This window comes from Cydia pomonella, chromosome 1 (genome assembly GCF_033807575.1).
Source record: "Cydia pomonella isolate Wapato2018A chromosome 1, ilCydPomo1, whole genome shotgun sequence".
NCBI lineage: Eukaryota > Metazoa > Arthropoda > Insecta > Lepidoptera > Tortricidae > Cydia > Cydia pomonella.
This window is the reverse complement of record NC_084703.1, coordinates 17241276-17266082: the sequence shown is the minus strand read 5'-3', so window position 1 is coordinate 17266082 and position 24807 is coordinate 17241276. Positions and strand designations below refer to the sequence as shown.

At 36.9% G+C, this 24807-nt stretch overlaps 1 protein-coding gene across 1 annotated transcript in view; it reads left to right on the top strand.

Annotated features, from left to right (window-relative positions):
• The first annotated feature begins 17787 nt into the window (after positions 1-17787).
• LOC133517041 (protein scabrous) overlaps positions 17788-24807 on the top strand; it is a 53643-nt gene continuing 46623 nt past the window's right edge. Inside the window, exon 1 of the mRNA XM_061850167.1 lies at positions 17788-18997. Within this exon, the coding sequence (XP_061706151.1) occupies positions 18663-18997 (335 nt within the window). The 5' untranslated portion in view covers positions 17788-18662. The remainder of the gene's footprint in view (positions 18998-24807) is intronic.

Below are 24807 nucleotides of genomic sequence, written 5' to 3'. Positions count from 1 at the left end.
AGTAATACAGTATTGTCATACTGCAATACTGATGCAGTCGAATGCATTAATACTGCAGAATATTTCAAAATCTAATTAACCAGTAAGTTAAACATAACATAATAATAGGTGACGGTACCCGCGAGAAAACGAATAAATTCAAATACCTTGGGTCCGTGCTACACGAATCTAGTGAAATCGATCACGACGTTTAAGTCCGAATAAGCGATGCTTGGACAAAATGGCGAGAAGTAACCGGTGTCTTCTGCGACCCAAGGTACCCGTGAGGCTAAAAGGCCTTGTGTACAAGAGCATCATCCCCCCAGTTCTACTGTATGGTAGCGAGACCATACAGTAGAACTGGGGAACGAGAGTTTTTTTTTTTTTTTTGACGCAGAGGGAATGCTTTTACGCATCATCCCCAGGCCGTGGGGTGTTGGCCTATAGTGGGGGTATGTGGGACTCACAGCTCTCGCACCTTTCTAATCAGAAAGGGGAGAGAAGACTACCCACTAAACCCTCTGCGGCGTTAGACCCTCCTGCCGGTTCGGGGAGCATCGTGGGGTCGCTAGCATTCTTCCACGGTGCTCCCCCGGTTGCTAAACGTTAGCACCCTCGCGCCTAAGGAGGAGGGGTTGGTAACGCTTCAACCCCTCCCCAGACGGGTAGAGCCATATTGCGGGTCCCCTCCCCGTAGCTCTACTGGGGAAGCAGGCGGTTAATATATTCCAACCTCCTTCTTCCCCTTCGCCTACGCCGTAGCGGGTGTGCGTTCACGTCGTCTTCACGCACTCGCTCCGCTTCCTCCTTTTTCTTGATTACTATCTCGCAAAAGGAGGCAACCGCTTTCCATTGTCTCTCGCCGCGCAACATAGCAGACACCACATTGTGCAGCGAGAGGTCTCCATCACTTATTTCGGCATTAGATATTAACTGCCGTCTCTCCATTTGGTAGCGAGACCTGGCCTGCCCTCAGAAGACATGTCCAGCAGCTTCACGTCACGGATATGAAAATGTTGCGATGGATGTGTGGCCTTACGAGATTAGATCGCATACGTAATGAACACATCCGTGGCAGCCTCGGAATCCGTGACGTAGCGGAAAAGCTGCAGGAAAGTCGCCTCCGATGGCATGTCCTTATAAGCCACAGGCCGCACTGTGGGCTAAAATTCCGATCTCATTGACATAGAAACCAAAGTATTTCAGTTTTTTTTCAGGTTTTGCCACGCCTTGTTATAGTAACTGTGGAATTTGAAACAATTTGGCATACAGAGTGTCGAGTTATGATTTTTTTTCGAAAAAATTGTATAGAACGAATAAATAATAAATTTCTTTTGTTTTTATACTACGTCGGTGGCAAACAAGCATACGGCCCGCCTGATGGTAAGCAGCCTCCGTAGCCTATGTACGCCTGCAACTCCAGAGGAGTTACATGCGCGTTGCCAACCCTAAACCCGACCCCCCCCCTGGTTGAGCTCTGGCAACCTTACTCACCGGCAGGAACACAACACTATGAGTAGGATCTAGTGTTATTTGGCTGCTATTTTCTGTAAGGTGGAGGTACTTCCCCAGTTAGGCTCTGCTCTAGATCTGAAATGACATCCACTGGCTGTGCCCTACCACACAAAGCGAGATGACATTCACAATGCCCATACCTCTCTTTTGGACGTAGTTTAAGGACGTGCCCGGGTCCAATTTCATTCAAAGACCGCAAAACGAACCGTAATATCCTTGCAGATATTACGACGGTACGAATTATTTGTAAGTTTTTGGCATACTACATATTTCCGTCACGGGTGCGTTTTTAAATCGTTAATTGTTTCTATGGAAAGAAGATCTAATGAATGCGAGTTATGCAGGACTTGCAAGTAGATCGCAAAATATAACAGGGGATGCGAAAGTATTAGGTTTATAGAACTTTATTTTCTCAAAGAAATTATACATTTCACTTCAGAGAAATTTAGCTAATACAGAAATACATTAAAAATAAGTATAGCGAGTGTGTACTCACTTACAAAGCACTTAAAAGTTAAATCTAAATAAAAACTACAACGTATGTTTGGTTGTGAAACAAAACAAAGTTTATTACGCGCACAACGCGTAAGAAGCGCTAAGCGTAGTCTTATTCGCACTTCCCCATATCTCTACTAGATAATTTAGGCGAGACTTCACTAGAGAGTTGTATATAGTGTATAGTACCGGGCGCGGAAAACAGTGCACAGTATTAAAGAGACAGCCTCGTAGTGACGATAAGTATTAAGCACCATCTGTGCATATCTGTGTTTGTAAGCACCAGATTAAATATGTACCTACATAGTACGTCACCGATAAATAGCCGAGCGTCGGGAGGGGCAGGTGATCGATCCGACTCTTCTTTATATGAATCCGGGGACAGCTGAAACTTTTTTGATACAATGTGGAACCACAAACGCGTTTCTGAGCCCAATTAATATTTTAATTTTTAATTTGCATTAAACACGGCAAAACATTCCAATGAGTCCTTACACGCGGACTATATTACGTTACTTACGTAAAACCTTTAAAAATACACGTATGTACCTACTTACATCTCAATGAGTAAAAGGTAATGTTGACTGTGAAGTGTTTGGGGGATTTAATAACTGGAGACGCCTTTAAGAGCTTATCCCTCTGTCGAAAAGCTCGGCCAATGGTCATATGTATTGTATGGACTGATTTTTATCGGATAATTCATTTGTACGTTACGTATAAATAGCCATACATTGACGTGCCCCTCCCCCGCAAAAATCGGCAGACTGTTTTGTACAGAAAATTACAGTCAAGGCATCTCCAGTTTTTAAATCCTCCAAGGTGAAGTGTGAAGCCCCTTCACGCGTCGCCTCCCTTTGAAGTAAGTATGACTTAGTTCAAGTATTACAAAGTCTCAATTAATTGAAAGCTTGAAATCTGATTTCCCAGCGAACCCGGGTAACCGGGAAAGCGCTAATTGACAAAGATTTGGATTTTATACAGGTTACAACGAATTACGGTCTACCCTTTTGGAGTGTTACAGATACATACTAGTTTACAATTTACAAAAAAACTTGTTTCTTGTATTTTACTTCGAGTTCCTAGTCATAGTTTGTCTATAATTGGACACACATAACATAAAATAAGAGATTTTTCTAGCACGGACAAGGCAACGCAAGAGACTTCCTTCCGATATTTAGTTTATCGATATATTGTATTATCGTCTTGGCAGGGGCACTGTCGTGCCATCAGATAAATTTGCATGTCGGGCGCAGCCGAGTAAATTAAATTAAATTGAATTAAAATATATTTATTTCAAAATATTAGCATTACCAGAGATGCAGTACAATGGTCCCCACACTAGGCTAAGCCTGTAACGTGGGAATCTGAGCGAATATCGATATGTTGCGGCTTTCATTTTAACAGAATACCTATAGGTAATTATTATTTTTAAAACTACTATATTAAATATAAGATTTTTGTACATGCCTAACTACTCTCTTACTCGAATTAAGTACAAAGACGTTGGTCAGTAAGAGAAACGTCTGTGCTTCCTAGAGTTTATATCCGAACGCGCCTTCGAGAATTTTAATTAAAAACGTAAATGTCGCTAAAATAATACCTTTTGCTCGTTTTACCTAAACCATCTTTTCGTATCACACGAACACTTGAGTTCCACGACATGCACTTGCCAGCTTTTTAAAGCAATGCTGATACAGATTGAAGTGGTGTTTACATAAAGGATAGATTTGTTGGGTAGTTTAGGTTATCGTATCGATAAACAGGAGTATCGATGCGGCAGGTGGGCGCGCGAGTGTTCGTTTTTGGCGAATCAGGGGCGGCAGGTGCGTGCGCAGGTGTCCTCCGTGATCTCAGCCGATATCGATTATACAGCCTGCTTGCGATTGCCTTTTAGTTTCGGACCAAGCTGACTCTGCATAGCATTTACAATGTCAAAGTGCAGCATTTTCATCATTAATATCACATTTCAATGATAATATGACGATGAAAATGACACTTTCTCACTTAGTTTTGTTCAAGTCAGTGCAAAGTTATACCTCGCGCGTCCAAAGATGATCTATATGACTTTTTATATGGAGCAGCTGTCACGTAAAATGTTTATGGACATGTTTGGAAGTATATAGCACATTAATTTACTAAGAAATGTAACAATAAAAATACGTTAAAAACATATCGCACGTTTAGAACGAAACTGATTTAACACAAAATTTCAACTTCTGGAAAATGGCAAAATAAGATTTGATGTTGAGTCATTTTTGCATTAGTTTAAGTAGGTATCTCCTACTAGATATCTCCTAAATTAGGAAATAAAGTAATACCCCTTGCCCTTTTATTATTGAAAAGTTTTAATCATTTATTAAGCTTGATAACCGTTACAAAAGTTTCGTTTTATTAATTTAAACATGACAACATTCTTTTTTTCGTACAATAAAGTGTTAACTTACTTAGATGATATGGCCTTTTGGGTATTATACCTTCAAGTGGCGCTCAACCCGTGAGCGCGTGGAAAACTGAAAACTATCACTCTTCATGGGTTTGATTACTTCTGCCCAAATTCGTAACCATTACAATCGTTTAATGGTTACTTCCAAATAGCCGATTTAATATATATGTTTTAATATATACTTTCTTACATAGATAAGCATAAATCGTCGATTTTGTAAAATCTAAAGTGAACATTTCAAATACTAATATAATTCATTAAACATTATTGCAGCTATATAAATATATTCATAATCTAATTGAGTAATTGAATTACGAATGAGTAATTGAAGACATGGCATGAATAAAATTCTATACTTCTAGAAACAAGTCTACAAACGAATCCAATTTACAGCATCATCATGTATGTATATTTACAGCCGTCAATCGGCTTTAAGGTTATTAGGCGATGTTAAATTAATAAATTGGTAACAAATTATGTAGGCTGTGAGTGTTCATCCATAGTTTTCTAAAACTAACGATAAAGCACAAGTATAAATGAATTATAAAAAGGATGATATTATGCGCTTGAGATCAGCCTGTAGGTCGAGTAGTCGAGCTGTACTATGTAGCGCGCGCGAGATCGGACAGATGCGCGGGGCACATGCGGCCTCTGCCGCAGTCGCTGCTGCTCCACACTCCCTCGCTACCCCAACACATACATATCGTGTGCCTTTGCTTAGCATTTGGTTGTACAAAATGAGCTTGGTTTTGAGGTTCATAAACGATACCACAGAAAATACATAATAGTCGACACCTATACTACTTAACTATTCGGATCCTGATACACAAAATTTAGTCACATAATGCTTATTCTTATCGGACGCAACGTGAACAGTTTTTTCATACAAATACAAATTATTAAAATCAGAATATGGTCAGACACATTGTATAAGTACATTTTCTAATTCGCGTAGGTACCTATATTTAGGTGCATACAGTTATTTTACAATCGTAGGTAACACGTGTGTTAAGCGGCGCGTGTTTTCGATCGTATTTGTACGACTGATGTCCGGCCGCCGCTTATGATACTTATGATATGATCTTCCGAATAAAATAAACAAAATTAATTAATTAATTAATTATGAGTGTAATGATAGTTTTAGGATTATGAAAATATGAAGGAATGTAATTATTAACTTTAACTTATTTAATTTGGCTTGATAATACATCCAATACAAAAAAAAATTATTAAATACTTATATGTAGACATTAACGCGTGCGTATGGTTTGCAATCTGGATCCGAAATGTATGAAATTATCCGAAGCTGGCTCCGGATACTCGGATCTTTCCATACATATCAGTACCCCTAGTGTAAATTTGATCGACATCATAACGTGACGAACGCGTTTGCGTTAAGTCTCATTTTGTATAGGATTTTGAGTTTCCAAAACGTCCCGCTTGGCGCGCTCTTTCTAAATCCAATACAAAATGAGACTAAACGCAAACGCGTACGTCACGTTTCGAAATCGAATTTATTTACACTAGGGGTACAGATCCTTGTAGCAACCCCTAAACACGTGCACGCTGCACGCATGTATAATATATATTAACTAGATAAACAGTCGCCTAGTAATTCGCTCATACACAAATAAGATAGAGACTTACAACTAAATTCACTAAACAGGCCACTACGTAAATGTTTATCTTACGATAAGATCAACTGTGGATGATAAAGCGGTTAATATCGAGCGGCCCGCGTGATACAAGTAAAACAGTTTCAAAAGTCTTATTTTACCTTCGTAATTCAAGGAATGGTCAAATTATTGACTAAGAGATTAGAAAAAAGCCAGGTAGATGTTTTTTTATGTTAAATTTGGGAGAGGCATATTGCAGCTGCCAGGAATATAATACAATGCGATGGTCCGCAGCCCAAATGGACACGGGATGCACAGGCGGCACGCGTCCGCGCTGTACTTGCATTCCATTGGTTGGACGCGCGCGGGGGTGTCAAATTGTTAACAGCACCAGTGTAACTTGACCTAGAGATCCGTCAGAATTCTGTGTAAGTAATTAAAAAGTTTCTTCATACAGATTTCCTTTGAGTCCTCGATTCGCCTCATCTCAGTAAGCGTCTGGAAGGACATCTTATTGCGAACATCTCATTTTCATTGCATTCACTCGAATAACATGGCTTATAATGGTCGAAATTTGCATGCATTCGTGTACGAAAAAACAAATAATAATCAAATAAGTTTACTTTAAAATTGTCATTTTATATTATCAGCATTAATTTCAAAATAAGAGCTAAAAATAAAAGGCTGTAGGGCATTGTAGCAGAGACAATTTTGAGAAATCGTTAGTGACAGTAATGTTGTAAAGATTTTGATAAAACGGCTTACTAATACTTACTCCCGGTCACAATATTGTTAAGTGTGTGTACCTAAAATATAGATATTTAGGTACCAAGAACATAGGAAGAGTGTTTGAAAATCAGCTAAACAGTGGGTTTACAACCTTGTCACATTATATATTAGTCCTAGCGAGACGTCCAAAAACACTGCCAATTGTGTTAAAAGCTAGAAAATCGGTAAGTACGATTGATCTATAACCAGACGTAGAACCAAAAGAAAAATGTTGAGGAGTTATAAATGTCAAATAATCTAACCCAGAATGGAAACTAAACTTTTGTGGGTTGTATCGGAAATCTACTACAGTATTATTATACCCAGCGATAAATATTTACATCGGGCTTAGAAATAGACAATTGGAGACAACGAGAGAGAAAGAGACAACGCTTTACGAAGCCGAAATTCCGATATCCTCGTAAGGCCCAAGGTCCTACCTATAGGACTTATTCAGTTCGATGAAATTTAAATCATATTCAATTAGGACAGAGTTGCATTTGTTTTGTTTCGTGTAATTTTCAAACAAAATAAAATCTACTGTATTCCGTGCACTATAGGTTCAAATTCCAGTGACAAATTTTGGATTTTTCATTTCTATGGCTGGGCCTTAAGAAGATATGCAATATTTATCGCCGGTTAATGTAGTAGTAGTTAAAATACGGCGTGGTCAGGGTACCGTAGTCAACTACGAATAGGAACCCTTATAGTTTCGCCATGTCGGTCTGTCTGTCCGTCCGTGATATTGCTCCGTGATCGTTAGTGCTAGAAAGCTGCAATTTGGCATGGATAGGTAAATCGTGCATGGCGACAGAACAGTAAAATATATTTTTTAAGGTAACTCTCATACAAAATGTTTTTTTTTTTTTATCGCTTTTACCCAGCAGTGGTGTGGGGTATCGTTGGAAAGGTGTTCCAATAACCATTTTTTGATAAAATAAATATTTTTGGAAATAATCGCTGCGAAATAAAAAAAACCCTCTAACTTTTGAACGATGGGTCTAAAAAATATGAAAAAAAAAATCCTAAATAGCATTAACTATACATTTTATAAAATCGTCCGACGCCAAAATTCTTGTTAGAGAAGTGTCAGTTCGGCTGATAGGCATCGCGGGCGATCATTGGGCTGGCGCTTTCTTTGCCCAGAGGCTAAGTCTGGCGGTGCAGAGGGGTAACGCGGCCAGCGTTCTTGCGACCATGCCGGAAGGAAGTGATTTGGGGGAGATCTTTTATATTTAGTTTTTAGTTTTAAGTTGTTTTGTGTTAGCATAAGTTCAATTTACTTGCTTTTTATTTCTTATGATTTTTTTTTTGTATTTAATGTAATATAGGGTAAAAACTAGTCGCATATGTAGTTATAATTATAAAGTACCTTTTTTTATTACATATATTTACTATGTATCTAAGATATAAGATACGTCAACAGCGGTCGAAGATAGTAGTTGTAGTCTAGTCCAAGCTTCTCTTTGCGTGATGACCACTTTATTCAGACAACCGATTCGGAATGATCTATGTTTTCAATTAATTATTTTCCAGAAGGTCTTCGAGATTCATCACGGACGGAGACAAAAGGTTCATGACATGTGCATATAATATATGCATCGCTAGAGTTAGGCAAGTGTCTGCACGCGAAACTCATCTGGTGAGTGCTGCAAAATCGGCTGCTTTCATTCTGTAACTCAGGTCCCACTAAACTTTACTTTAACAGACCTTGTTCTTTAGTGCAGAAAGTTTATATTCAAATGGATGAGCGAGGTTGCAAAAAGTAAGCAGTCAGAACACAAGGCATCGCAAAGGGTCTTAGTAGGTCGTGAATATTGGGCATACGTTAAAGTAGCGCTGCTGGCATGATGTACCTTTGTTTCACTCCGGCTTGATTGGAAAAAGATTTTACATTAATGATGACATTGCCATTACATACAGGGCGCCTGCGACACCTGTCACACTAATTGGCCAGACGAAGCCCGACACTCAGGCCGCGCCCGACGCGCTCTTACATACAGGGCGCCGGCGGCGCCTGTCACACTAAAAATCTATTTAATCATCGAACCTGCTCACAAAATATCATGAGAATCGGTTGAGAATTGCGACCTCTGCGAGAGGAGAACACGCTCGGTCAATTAATCGACTTCAAGCTTTCTAAAGGAGGTACTCAATTCGGTTGTACGTTTTCTCAAGTTTGTTTTCCATTACTCTGTCATTCCTAAATCGATGTAGATGGGTTTCAAGGCACGAGGGTTAAACAAACTTAACCTCCGAGTGAAAAAACTTTTCACCACACCAACGCGAGGAAAATCCTAACTGTGAAATACCAAGGAAAACAAATCCAAATTAGCGTAATAAATAAATATCATTCAAAATCATCATTTAAAAATCAATTCTACCAGCTAACAGGAAACACCTTAAAATTAGCACCTGATTACGTTGCCCCACATGTGGATAAAATGCAACTTTCTCATTAGTTTTTGAACAATCAGCACAACAGTTGGTGAGGTGAAATTTTTTTTTTACTGAAAGTATATACGTACAGATAGGTCTCATTTTTGTCCATGGGAAAGGAGGGCACTCCTCAAATCTTAGAGGCTTCAGATTTTGTATTTACGTTAACCCAGCGGCTTACGTGAGCGGATAACTCGCGAATGCGACGCGGCGCGGCGGCCCAGCGGTATTTGCGTTCACAACGAGATCGCCCACGTAGGACACTTCCACCTATTCGCGTCGCGTTCGCGAGTTATTCGCTTACGTAAGCCGCTGCGTAACAAATCAAACATTTACATTAAAAAAAGTTATATTTTTGTGGAGTGGAACTGCGTATGATGATCAGAACGAAACTCTTCACGATGCATGAGGAATCGCGGCAACTCCTCGTGAAGTGAGTGAATCGTTAAGAGGCTGTCAATACCTAAAGCGCGCACACTGTCTATTGTATCGGAGTAAATGAGATAGCACTGTCGCATGTTACTGGGCCTGGGCAAGGGAATAATAAGAAAAATATTTAAATAAAAAAATAATGGATTATTAGTGTAATATTTTACTCAACCACGGTTTAGATATAAATGTTTTGAAATTGTGATTTTAATTGCAGACCCATAAGTTAAAACAATAAAGACATAAAACCGTTTAATTGTGATTTTAAGACCAATCTTTGCAATTATTTTCTATCGAGCCGATTTCGTTCAATCATGTATCGAGTACAACCACGGTCTTTGAAATATAATTAATATGAACATATATTTTTCTTACTTGACTAAAACAAATAGTCTTTCTTAAAAAAACTGTTTAAGTAACATCAATTTCAAGGACATTGGGTGTTGACAGCCTCTTAACGCTCCGTAGCGAACGAAACGCAACTGTCTCTGTCGCACTAATAAGGAAGAGTGATAGAGATCGATAGCTACGATACGCTACGGAGCATGAATGATTGGCGTCATGTCTACGCACCCAGACCATCCAAATGTGTGAAACAGCCAAATTTCTCATTCATGACTTCGAATTGGGCCAGTAGTAAAAGTTGCTAAATATCAATCAACCAATCAATCTTTTATTTATTTCTTTGAATGCGATACAATAGTATGATATAATAAAACAATTTTTGGTTAGCACATCCTGCCTGAATAGGCATACAAATAATAAGTACGAGTATTACTTAAAACTGCAAACCTACTGTTAATGTAAGAATAATAAAAATACACATATTTTATATTTTAATACTTACCTCTTCATCATTATGACACGTTTATTTTTTTATTATTGAAAAACCGATCTTAAAAAGTTGTCTGAATGGAACGGAATAGCTGCTGAAACGCTTGTCAAAGGAGAGGCTTTTTTTTACTGCAAGCATGTTTTAAGTTTCCAAAGGCAACATTCGATATTGTTTCTATACATACGCAAATAATAGAAAATATATACTTAGGTAATAATAGTACAATGTTTTATATTTACAATTGTTTCTATCATATAGAACATGCATAAAAAACTTGTTATTTTTCTTATTTTTTCTGTCTGTCTGTATTAAAACTCGTCGTTCGATACACGTGCGTATATGTAATTCTTCACTTGTCCCAAGTCTATCTATATCTCGGATATCTCGGTGCCCGTGAAGTAATGACATACTTTCCGCACTAGCATCGAAATGTACTATTTCACCAACTGGTAGAGGCCCTCTTGATTGTTCAAAAACGAATGAGAAAGTTGCATTTTGTTCACATGTGGGGCAAAGTAATCAGATGCAAATTTTGAGTTTTGTCCGTATGTTAGCTAGTAGAATTTACTTTAAAATGATGCTTTTTAATGATATTTTTTTATTCATTACGTTCATTTGGATTTGATTTAATTTGTTTTTTTTTGGTATTTCATAGTTAGTACACGTTGATGTGGTTAAAAAATGTTGTGTCACTCGGAGGCAAAGTTTGTTTAACCCTCGTGCCTTGACACCCTCGCAATATTAGCACGAGCGGTTAAATAACCACTTTGCCACCTTGTAAAACAAATAACTATTTTTCCTACTCCTCTACTTTTATCTGTCATTTATGCATTCATTAACACGAATATAAGAACATACATAAAAGATTTCAAGAAAAGTCTATATTGTCTATTCCTCATAAAAGCTCTTGTGCTTTTATAAGCTATAACGTTACTGCGATTAATGGCTACCAACCTAACAAAACCAAAACGAATACAGTTTTAAACTAAGTGCATTGATGCCAACTTACAAAATATTCATTTGGTTGCATAGTAAAAATAATTACTTCATAAGTCAGAAACACGCATGTGACACCCGTAATATAGCAACACCCATAGACTACGAAGACCGCTTAGCGTTGCTTGTTAGCTCCGTAGGCTACGGTGGCCAAAATTGAGAAAAAACTGTCCAAAAAATTAATTTAGCAAGTAGCAAGTACCAGGGCCTCATGAGTTACGAGGAGGTGTCGCCGACCGGCCGGCCGCGGCCCGGGGCGGGCCGGGCGCGTAACAAGGTATGCTCGCGCGTCTTGGCTATATACTTTTGCTGTAATTTGTTTACCTAAATTAATATTTATTTTTGTTGACTTTAAGGAAAAATATTGTATGCAACGTTGTATAAGTAGGTCAAAAAATTCTCGTGGCGTATTCCTTTACAATGTTCGCCTACGCCTTCGGCTCCGGCTCACATTGTAAAGTAAAGTAAATATTCTTTATTGCACCACAAAGAAGACAAATTAAAAAAAAAAACAGATTTACAATGTAAAGAAAGGTAGCAACAGGCGGTCTCACATTGTAACTCACGCCACTCGCCTTTTTTGACCCTTCTTATACAACTGTTGCATAAAATACTAATATCTCTTTGGATTTCACGGGCCTATAAATCCCGCTCTTTTGATAGACTTGCGTGGGGATATAGATCCAACACGTAGAGACCCTTTGGAGAGCTTTAATGTCATGTAGAACGCCTGCTGGAACCCGTTCACAGGCGCAACAATATACACCCATGAACCGGTCGCAGCAGGCATTGGGACTATTGTAATAAAAGTGAACAGTATAACGCTCTATGGATTGAAGTTTGGATGGACAATGAGACTGGGTTATTGCAAAGACGTCCGGACACCTGCCATAACAATGTTTTCACTAGTTATCGAGGCAGGCGGTGACTCGCCGCCCACAAGATAGGCCCCTGAAAATGCCGTCGTGATGACGACCAGGAGCAACACCGATGTGAGCGGCTCAGGGGTGTCGAGAGGTGTACGCCGTTTTCTACCCAGTGGCTGATAACAGGCACTGTGCCAACTCGCGTCTTATGCAAGTTTTCACTTCCACCCAGCATTTAGCTCTAGCGACTCCTCTCTGGAGGTCCCCTTGGGGTCCACTCCGACCGACGAGGATACGCCGGAGACGGAGACCCTGACCGACTCTCGGGAGTACTCGGTCCGTGGGGTCGTTACTCCCCAACAGCATATCTGATAGAAGTAAAATCTTACCAACAATTTTAACTAGTACCAGGCATGAAAATAGGACATGTTTGCGAACAAGAAACGCAGTATTGAACAAGTACTAGAGTCAGACCAAGCTAAGTTGGCAGCGGTTTTGATAGCCCAGCCTGTGCAAGTGTTAAGTAAACGTTAGAATTTCAAAGAAGTTTGACGTTTAAAATAACATTTGCACTGTCTAGGCTACCATAATCGCTGCCAACTTATCTACGAAACACGAATAGGTACTGCATTGGGCTAAGTGATATTGCCATGCTCACAAGCTTAGATAATAGATACAAGTGCAGTATTGAACATTTAACAATATGTCAATACATAGGAAGCTTAATATTTTTCTTTTTTTTTAGATATAGGCACTGAAAAAGTTGTATAACATAGACTTGTTTACCGAAAAATGTTTATTTACCTCGCTTACCGAACCGCCATTTTGCAAGCACTGTGTTTGCAATTAATATAGTTTCTGAAAAAAAAAGTATTTATTTAAAACTGCTCTTAAACGGACTACGTTTGTGGGTACTTAGTTTTCGTTTTCATTTATTGACCTAATAATACCCGCTTTAAAGATTTTTAAAAGTAACGTGGTCCAAAGCCGACACATGGACTGCGTGCGCTGCGTGCAACCAAGTGAAGTGATCAGAAGCACTCACGTGACTGGCTTCGCTTATGAGGAGAGATCACACGTGAAATTGGTAAAGTATTTAGACACAGTTGGGCCCTTGCGGTTATTTTCTCATGGGAAAAACTTTAGCTACCACATTGTTTTGGAGACTAACCGATCTTTAGATAGTACTTTATTTTTCACCACGGCAGCTCGTAAAGGTTCTCTTGATTGTTCAAAAACTGATGAAGCATTTTATACACAAGAATAACAAATTAGATGCAAACTTTGAGTTGGTTCCTTATGTTAGCTGGTATATAATTGACTTTTAAATGATGAATTTGAATGATAAATATTTAATAACGTTCATTTGGATTTCATTTTGATTGATGTTTTACAATTAGTATTTTACAGTAAAAATTTTGTGTTTAACTCGGTGGCAAAATTTTTATAACCCTCGTGCCTTGAAACCCTCACAACGCTCAATATTTCACATTTTAAAGCACTCGCTACGCTCTTGATTTAATTTAGGAATCTTTCGCTTACTCGGATATCAATATTAGCACAAGCAGTTAAATAACAACTTTGCCCCCTTGTAATACAAATAACTACTTATTCACCAAAGAATTCTGGATTAAATATTTGGAAAATATATTTATAATCAATGAAGAACTTTTATCAATTGGGTTTGTGTTGTCCATTAATAGTGCCGTATTTATTATTAATAATTTTTTGAATTATGTTTATGTAAGCTAGCTATATTAATATAATTAAATATCAAATAAATACTTTGTAGTTTCGTGTAAGTAGCGATTATATAAGTTTAATGCTGCTAAATAACTATAAATGTTTAACTCTAAACACTAGTAATTATAAAATTAAACTATCATTACTAGAAAATAAGTAGAAATATAGTGATTTGGATTGTTTTACACGGCTGACTAATGGTTTACCAGGAGAACGATAAGTTCAGTCGAAAGCGTTTACGTGGGTACCTACTTACCTATCAATTTGTTAAAATATCAGTGAAAGTAATATTAAATTTGTCTACATACAAAATTCACCTAATTATACCTACATAGGTAAATATAACCTAGTTAAAAAGGACCTGCCTACGGAAAGTGTAACACTCTTTATAGCAGTGTCGTTAAAATATATCTAAGAACAAATACCTATTTACGACAAACTTTGAAATCGATTAAAATTTACAATATTATAAATGGTAAATGTTATAATTATAAGAAACAGCATATAATTGACCTATCGAGCTCAAAGCCCGAGCGAAGTGCCCTCGTTTCAGCTTTATAGGTATTTAATGCTCTCGTTGGTCCAGCTGTGTGACTGTTCCCCTGTACTCTACAGAAAGCATCTCTCAACCGATTTTCGTCAAATTTTGTGAGCAATAAATACATTGGGGTTTACGAGGTCTAGTGCGCACAGAGCCCCTAAGTATATATGTATTTTCCATCTAAGTACAGGGATAGTAAAACATTTTTTAGCTGAAAGTTGTTGTTTGTTTATGTTTTAACTAGACCCATGTCTATGGGTCGATGAGCGATGATTCATCCTATTTTATTTTAAAGGGTCTAGCAGGCTGAGGAAGGAGAAGTGGCCCCTGTGACAAATATCGGAATTTTATAATGTCATTTGTTGGCTATCTTATAATATAGAAACACTTAACTTTCAGCTCCCTATCTTATACCGTCACCGAGATAATGCCAAAAACGTCATTTTATAGCCACATTTTTCAAAGTCGTTTTTCTCATGAGCTATATAAGATAGAGCAATCAAACCAAATCATAGCTACAAAGAATGAGTAGGATAAAATCAGTTTTTTTTTTAAATTTCATTCCCTGAAAAAATAACGATTAAAATGTCAGAGATTTTTTTGACAGCTCTCTTCACCAAGTATTTGTAAAGCTTGGAAAACAATCACATAAACTGCAAATAGTATAAGCTAATTCCAAGCGAAAAATCAATTCAATATAATTGGTGCAACATACTTAAAAAAAATTAAATGTCAATGAAAGCGTTTAACTATCAAAGGCGTTTGTCATTCTGAAGTAGATTTTCTGTTTATATGAGGTTTAATTTCGTTGCCTAGCAACAGAGAGAGTTTATTTTGAACTTAACGCATGGCTGGAAAAAAAATATGGAAGGTGCAAGTATGGAAGGTAGAGTTAAGGAATAGAATCTCCATATACCAAAAAGTGTCCGACAAAAAACCATTAATAGGTGGCGCTACAATACCTAGAATACTTGAGAAAAATATCTAATCATAGACAGCGCACTTCACTCCGTCAATAACGCCTAGGTTCTTAGCTACTCTAGCGCTACTCTTCAGAGATTTGGAACTACAGTGAAACTTGGTTAAGTGGGACCTGGGTAAGAAATCTCCATAGCTGGGACTCATGGTGCGGTCCCGACACTTTAGCACTGAATTACCTCTGTAAGTGAGACGAAAAAAACCTCTATAACTAAAATTTGTTTTTTATAGACACATTTACCTGTATAATTGAGACAAAGAGTGTATTTACCTCTTTTAATGAGACTATATTTACAACAATAGATACTTTAATTCAATTGTTTTTTTGGAATGTTAAAGGAAGTGACCTCTGTATGAAATAACGTTAATCTATGACCTTTATAACGAGGACTTTATTCCAGATCAAGTCCCGTTTTTTATAAATTTTTACTTTACCCACAAATTCCGCATTTGGTTAATTGTGTCTAATAAACGACGTCAAGTTTCATTAAGTGGTTAAAACTATAGAAACGAAAGATAAAATCTTTGTAAAAAACATAAAAAACAAAAAAAAAATCGTTTATTATAATAGTGAGACGCAAAGAAGCCTTTATCAAATTTAATGTGAAAAAATCTATCCTTTAAAAATTTAAATAAACTTTAAAAGTTCATTCAATATTCTGCAGGTCAAGGATGTTTTTACCTTATATTTATTGTTAAATACCACAACTCATACCTACAGAATGTTTACAAAATAACTTACTAACCACCTCTATAACTGAAATAACCTCTATCCTCACCTCTATTAATGGAACCCTCTGTAAATGAGACCGAAATTTATTTATACCTGGCTAACTGAGAGCCTGGGTAAGTGGAATAACTCTTTAAGTGAGACAAATTTGCAGGTCCTTTGAAGTCTCAGTTATCCAGGTTTCACTGTATTATTTATAGCTGACAGCTGGACACTTTTGCAACAGTTCTGCCTATGGAGATTCTGTTCCTTACATCTACCTTCCATAGTTGCAAGACTCATTCGATAGTTAAACGCTTTCGTTGACATTTTTTTTTTAAAAGTATATTAGCAATTATATTAAATAGATTTTTCGCATGGCAGTAACTAATACTATTTGCAGTTTATGTGATTTTTTCTATAGGTGTACCTATACAAATACTTGTTAAAAAAGCTGTCAAGAAAATCTCTGACATTTTAATTGTTAGTTCTTAAGGGAATTAAATATTTAAAAAATCTGAGTTTTACTCCTTCTCATTCTTTTGCTTTGCTCTACCTTATATAGTTCAGGAGAAAAACGACTTTGAAAAATGTGTCCATAAAATTACGTTTTTGACATTATCTCGGTGACGGTTCAAGATAGGGGGCTGAAAGTTAAGGTGTTTCTATATAATAAGATAGTCATCAAATGACATTATGATAATCCGATATTTGTCACAGGGGCCACTTCTACTTCCTTAGCCTGCTAGACCCTTTTTATTAATGTCAAATATATTGCAATTTATTGTAGTCACCTAATCTCGAACCTACAAGGCTGGAGTGATAATTCTGAAAAATTTATATACACGTATGGTACCACATGTACATTGGTTCACACGCTTAACCGTTTTTAGGATACACGGCACAGAACTCGCAACGATCAGCCATAAGTATGTACTGCAATAGAAGGTCAACGTAAATCTCGGTGAATAATAACAAAAGGTTGTTATTAAATCATCATTAATGTTTGAAACAAAAGTTGTCTGCCCTGTGGACAATACACAGCTTGTGTGCATATAAGTAATGTTTTTTTTACCGCTTGCTGTAATTTTATTTCACAGTCATCTAGATGATTTTAACAAACCTGCGTTATTTTATCATAGACTTCCTATGGCCATCTCCGATCTCCATCATCAGATCAGCTCGATATCGATAAGTATGCTAAATACTAGCTCAATCTGAAGTAGTCAAAAAATGGTTTGAAAATTTTGCAAACATTAGGTAGATAGTTGCATCTCATACGACCGACCGTCGCGAGTTAAATAAAATATTAAACAGTAAACACATTTTCGTCTATTATTAATTTTGCGCTTAAAATCTATGTCTTGATGACTTATAATATAAAAAAAACATAACTTTTATATGCACACAAGCTGTTAACTAATGTCCACAGGAGGGATCACTCTATTTTTAAATCTATGTATGATATGACCCATAAATGTCGTTTTAATGATTAAATAACTTTATAGAACGTATTATTCACATAAATAATATCAGTTGACCTCGCATCATACTCGTAGTGCGTTTGGGTGACCGCTGCGCGTTGCGACTTACTGTGTGCCATGTGCCCTATATCTTAAAAACGCCTGATTGCATGAAAAAATGTTTTAAACATAAGTTGTCGTAACTTGTATGCTCTACAATTCACACCCGTATAGATGTAAAATCCGATATCCGATTTTTATGACATTTTACCTTGAAAAACTTCCGACGTGTATGTTAACGAGATTTTTGTGACTTTTACGAGAACCATTAGAACGCCATAATGAAGGTGTATACGAGTTTCCAGCTTATTATCTCTCATATCGAAGTGAATCGCTTAATTTGCCCGGCCTGGGTTATTAATATATCTATTAATAACTGTACGCAGTTAAGATGCTTACCTATTAAATACGACCAAAATGACAAGAATATAGACACACGACGTAAATGTATGGGCAATAAGTTTGGGTAAGTACAAATATTTTTTTATCTGTTTTATATATTTTTTTTTGTATATTTGCACATTCAGAAAAAAAAATATAGGTGCCTATATTGAAAATTTTATTTAGCCGAAAAAGGTTTAACTGATTCATGTCGGACTTAAAATGTTGTACCTACTTATTGATTATGAGCAGTAATTTTACGTAAAGAACATGATTTTATAAGGATTTTTCAATGTAGAATCAATATAATCTAGAACCAAGATGGATGCGAAACCGTTTTTATTTTCCCAAGTGTCATTAGCACAGAGTGCATGTTGTTAAATAAGGTGTAAAAAACATTAGACTTATGGGATACAAAACAACTGTTGAACGCATCTGCTCCACGCAAGGTTTATTTAAGGGGATGTGGCGACCCGCGGGCCACTCTCGCGCCAACCGCCGGTCGCGTCGCTCGCTCGTTCGATCTCGTCGCGCTACTAAGAACAACCAACTTACGATGGTGAAAATGAAGTGCTTAACGATATGTGCGGCTTTGACTTTAACATGTTGTATGATTGCCGTGGATGCAGCTGAATTTGACATGAAGAATGAAATGAAGGCGATGGCGGAACAGATCGAGATTTTGAAAACTTTGCACCTAACAGACGTTACGCGACTCAAGCGTGAAATCGATGAGCTGAAGTAAGTTTTTTTAAACTTTTACTTTTTTATAATAAAAATAAGTACATATGGTCTATCTCTAAAGCAGTTGAACAACAGTAGGTACTATATCCACTAAAAAAAAAAGATCTATTGGGCACACATCTTTTTTTATTGAGATACCTATTTAAGTCTGTGTACCATTTTAAAATGTAGAGCAACTTTTAGATTGAATGTATAACTTTATATTCGTGTAACTTTAGGCATTTTACTAGATTAGATAACAACATTGAACTAGAAAAAACAGCAAATTATATTGATGAAATGAAGAAAATTATAACTTATCAATCTGTGTAATTATGTATTTGCATTTTTTGAGAGATGTAATAAATCAGGTAAGCACTATTCATGTGCAAATTATATCTATACACGACTTATTAGTCATTTCAACCGTACCAGGTATATTTATAGACCAATAGTGGGACCGGATTTTTGCCCTATAAGTTTCGATAATTCTAAAGAGTGAAAAGTGATGTTTATCTGGTATGGGACATATTTTTAAGCATATTTGTAATATATGAAGAAAATTTAGAACGAGCGTTAGATATAAATAAGGTATTTATGTATTTTTATTGATGAATTTTGAATATTGAATTAAAGTACAAAATTTAAGCATCGTCTTTTATAATATGTATGAGGCTTTATGCTATCAAATTTTTAGAAAAAAAATCAACGTGCTACTTTGTCAAACTCAAATTAGCTTATTATTTTGTCAATATTGAATTAAAGTTTGAAAAATCCACAATATCATATCTAAATTCTTAAGTTAATAGGCAAGGCAAAAAATTAGAAGAATAGGATATGTGCTTTACAATTAATAAGCGTTTTTTGTCCTGTAAGATCTAATATTGAATTAAAGTCCGTAGAGATAAGTCTATTACTATAAAATAATATATGCAGCCATTTTATGGAAAGGTAGAAATATCTGTGTGTAGCTTGCATTGTAATAGTAAAATCAACTTAAAAAGGCGCGAAATTCATAACCACGCCGCGCTGGTCCGTCAACATGTCGGCTCGGCGCGCGGGAGCCTATCGTAGCCGACCTAGTGAGCGATAGATACCTCGCCCCGCCCGCGCCCCCCGCTCAGCTTCGCAAGCGCTGTTTGTCTTTTCTTTCAAATCATTCATTTGTTTGTTTATCGTGCACATAAATTAGATGCGGACATTACATGAATTTAATTATAGAATAAAAGTTATTATGACTTCAAAATGAGTGAAAAATGTTTGATATGTGTACTGTACTGACTTAGTAACAGAGAAAAAACGAGGAATTGAGCAGTTAATAACTGCGAGCAAATAATCTTTCTTGGTGATGGGAAAGTTAAATATTTCTACGGGAAGGAGGAACTACGTTTCCATAAAAAGTGTAGATTATACATTGAGTCGAAGGCTATACCGGCGTACAAAAGACTAATAGAGGTGGCATCAGAGGGCTTACCGCGAACCACGTTCGACGTGTTGCCTCCCTGTCATACTTACGTACGAATTTACAAGTGCGACAGAGAGGTAACACGTCGAACGTGGTTCGCGATAGGCCCTCAAATGTACAGCCAAGTGACGATGATGAAAATTACATTTTCAAAACTTTTGTCTTTTGGTACCATTGTGTTAGCCGCCTGTACTTACTTTCAACATATATTAGTAGTTTATGTTACTGCTACATAATAAAAGGCATTAAAATACACGAGTGTGGGCTTAGGAAACGAACGAAGTGAGTTTCTTAAAAAGATCACACGAGTGTTTTAATGCCTAATTATCTTATACGTTTAAACGAGCAATTCTTGTATATATATATTTCCGGGATCTCGGAAACGGCTCTAACGATTTTGCTGAAATTTGGTATATGGGGGTTTTTGGGGGTAAACAATCGATCTAGATTAGTCTTATGTTTGGGAAAACGCGTGTTTTCGAGTTTTCATGCGTTTTTCTTTCGACGCAGAATATGGTCGCTAATTTCGTGTTGCCGGCCACTGTCCGTCTGGTCCAGCGGGTTAAGACGCGGACTGCTAAACGAGTGTTACGGGTTCGAATCTCGCCTGGTGACTAATTTTTTTTTTTTATATGTTCAATTTTATATATTTTTTTTTAATTTTTATTGTTTTAGACAAGTTTAATTTAGTAAAAGAATGTAGTTAAGATTATCACCTATACACCACCATATTACAATAAATAGTTAATTATAACCGAGCAAAGCTCGGTCGCCCAGGTACTGTATAGTTATTGCAGGTAGTTCGCAATCACATTTTTAGCACAGGCATTATAAGAGAGGTATGGGCATTGTAAATGTCATCTGGCTCTGTGTGGTAGGGCACAGCACAGCGGATGTCATTCCAGATCTAGAGCAGAACCCAACTGGGGAAGTACCTCCACCTTACAGAAAATCGCAGCCAAATAACACTAGACCCTACTCATAGTGTTGTGTTCCTGCCGGTGAGTAAGGTTGCCAGAGCTCAACGAGGGGTGGGAGGGTGTTAGGGTCGGCAACGCGCATGTAACTCCTCTGGAGTTGCAGGCGTACATAGGCTACGGATACTGCTTACCATCAGGCAGGCCGTATGCTTGTTTGCCATCGACGTAGTATAAAAATAAATAAATAAAACACACACAATTAAAATATTTAACTTTTACACACACAATTAAAATTTTTAATTTACGACATGTGCTAATTATTTGTCTCAGTGTAAACAAAAATATATCATAATTTTGATATCAATTTTCAAATTCAAAATGGCGGACATGTTTTATAACTTATTTTAAGAAATTATGAGTAGTTTAAGACTTTAAAAAGCAAGAAATTGTTTCTTGCTTCTGTTTGTATATGTATCATGTAGTATTTGATGTTTTCATTATTTTTGAAAGTCCTCAGGGTGCCGATTACGAAAATGACATCCATTATGGAACCCAAGATGGCGGACATTAATTTTTCTTAAAAATCGGTATGGGTGTCATCTCCGAGGTTCTCCGAGGTTTCGATTACGAAAATGACGTCCATTTTGCAATCCAAGATGGCGAACATTATTTTTTCTTAAAAATCGATATGGGTGTCATCTCCGAGGTTCCTCGGGGATCCGATTACGAAAATGACGTTCATTTTGAAATCCAAGATGGCGGAAATTATTTTTTCTTAAGTCGATATGGGTGTCATATCCGAGGTTCCTCGGGATTCCGATTACGAAAATGACGTCTATTTTGAAATCCATGATGGCGGACATTAATTTTTCTTAAAAATCGATATGGGTGTCATCTCCGAGGTTCCTCGGGGTTCCGATTACGAAAATGACGTTCATTTTGAAATCCAAGATGGCGGAAATTATTTTTTCTTAAAAGTCGATATGGGTGTCATCTCCGAGGTTCCTCGGGGATCCGATTACGAAAATGACGTTCATTTTGAAATCCAAGATGGCGGAAATTATTTTTTCTTAAAAGTCGATATGGGTGTCATATCCGAGGTTCCTCAGGATTCCGATTACGAAAATGACGTCTATTTCAAAATCCAAGATGGCGGACATTAATTTTTCTTAAAAATCGATATGGGTGTCATCTCCGAGGTTCCTCGGGGTTCCAATTACAAAAATGACGTCAATTTTGGCGGTTCTTGTTGGTGCAGATTTCAAAAATAGAGACCATTTTAGAATTAAAGGTGGTTGATATCACGGCTACACACATCGACACCCATTTCAAAAAGTAGCGTCCGCCATATTTATTTTCAAAATAGATGCCGTTTTTGAAATCCACACCCCTAAAAACCCAGAAAACAACACCCATGACGACTTTTTCAAAAAAGTGACGTCCGCCATCTTTATTTCCAAAATGGACGTCATTTGTAAAATTAGTACACATACATCATACAACATGAAAACTAAAAACATTTCCATCCTCTTTTGGGCAGTTGTGTAAGTCTGTGATAACCCTAGGTAGGTACGGAGACCTTGAGCGGTGTCGGCATTTACGCAAACATCAAAGGCGTCGGCCCACTGTTACTTTTTACACTGTGCTTTTAGTGTGTAAACGAAAACGTCACATGATATATCAAAAGAAAAGTTATTTCATCTCATACCTTTAAACGAGCAATTCTTGTATATATATATATATATATATATATATAATTATATTTCTGTGATCTCGGAAACGGCTCTAACGATTTCGCTGAAATTTGGTATATAGGGGTTTTTGGGGGTATATAATCTATCTAGATTAGTCTTATGTTTGGGAAAACGCGTGTTTTCGAGTTTTCATGCGTTTTTCTTTCGACGCAGAATATGGTCACTAATTTCGTGTTGCCGGCCACTGTCCGTCTCGTCCAGCGGGTTAAGACGCGGACTGCTAAACGAGTGTTACGGGTTCGAATCTCGCCCGGTGACTAACTTTTGTTTTTTTTATATGTTCAAGTTTATATATAATTTTTTAATTTTTATTGTTTTACACAAGTTTAATTTAGTAAAAAAAAATGACCTATGTAATAAGAGAAATCGACAATAGATGGCGTTACTCTGTGACAAGTGCTGTAATGTTAAAATCGATTGTAAATAATAATAATTGTCAGTTCACATTTTACTTTTTAAGTTTATGTACATTATCACCACCATATTACAATAAATAGTTATAACCGAGCAAAGCTCGGTCGCCCAGGTACTATATTACTAACTGTACTAGGTTGCCTTTTTAACAAGTTGGTCCAGTCCATGGTTGCCTACATTTTATATAAAAATCGGTTAATCTAGGCGACCATTAACTGGACCAACTTTTTTAATACGGCAACTTTCAAATAAGCTTTCATTTGATATATCATACGATGAAATAACAAACAAAAAAACTATCCGTACGCAATCTTACAAGGCAACCTACTTGAAATGTATCACTGTGAATTTTGTCTTACATTTATTTCTTATCAGAAATAAATAACATGAGGGTGCATATACCTTATAACGTATCTCTATATAACTATCGGTTATCAATATTAGCATTAGCGGTTAACAACAACATTCCCCTTAAAACAAATAACTATCGCGAGGAAAATACCAAGTCCAAACATCTGAAAAAAATCGGGAAAGAAAAGCTGCAACTGGCTTTTAAAATGGTACAAGGAAGGGTGGTCATCTGGTGGTGGTGGTGTATGAGAATGTGTTTTTTTTTGTCTCTATTTGACCCAATGGTTGACTGGTAGAGAATGCCTTTTGGCATTAAGTCCGCCATTTGTGTTTTTTTTTGTTTGTGCAATAAAGTTTAAATAAATAAATAATATTCATGTAACGCGATAACGAATTCTACGTGAACGAAACCGCGGGCAATACCTATTATAGTAACAACAAAATAACAATTTTCTATTGCTATTAATTTAAAACACGCTTTAGGAATTTTTTTGATGGACCGTAGACGCAGTCAAGGGCACCCCGCTCCCCACTACCGTTGTTCGCTGCCTCCTGCCACAGCGCGCGGCGCGCGCAAACTTGCCGCGCGTTTGAAACGTAACTTATTTATATAAGCAAGGAATGCATACATATCAGTAATGAGTGTCGCCGTGATTTTATATTTCTAAATTTTTGTTTAGTAACTGAGATCATTATTAACTCTACAAACTTTAATTCAATATTAGCTATACTGCTTAACCTGAAATCAATATCTAGACAAGCACATTGTCTACATGTCTAACTTTTTACTAGAATACTAAGTTGATCGATAATATCGTAATTTTGCAATATCAGCAACTCTAATTCTATATTTACAAAATAACTCGTGTTTTTACGTTTACTAGAAAGCAGCTGTTCCAGATTTCTAAAAACTGAAAATTGAAC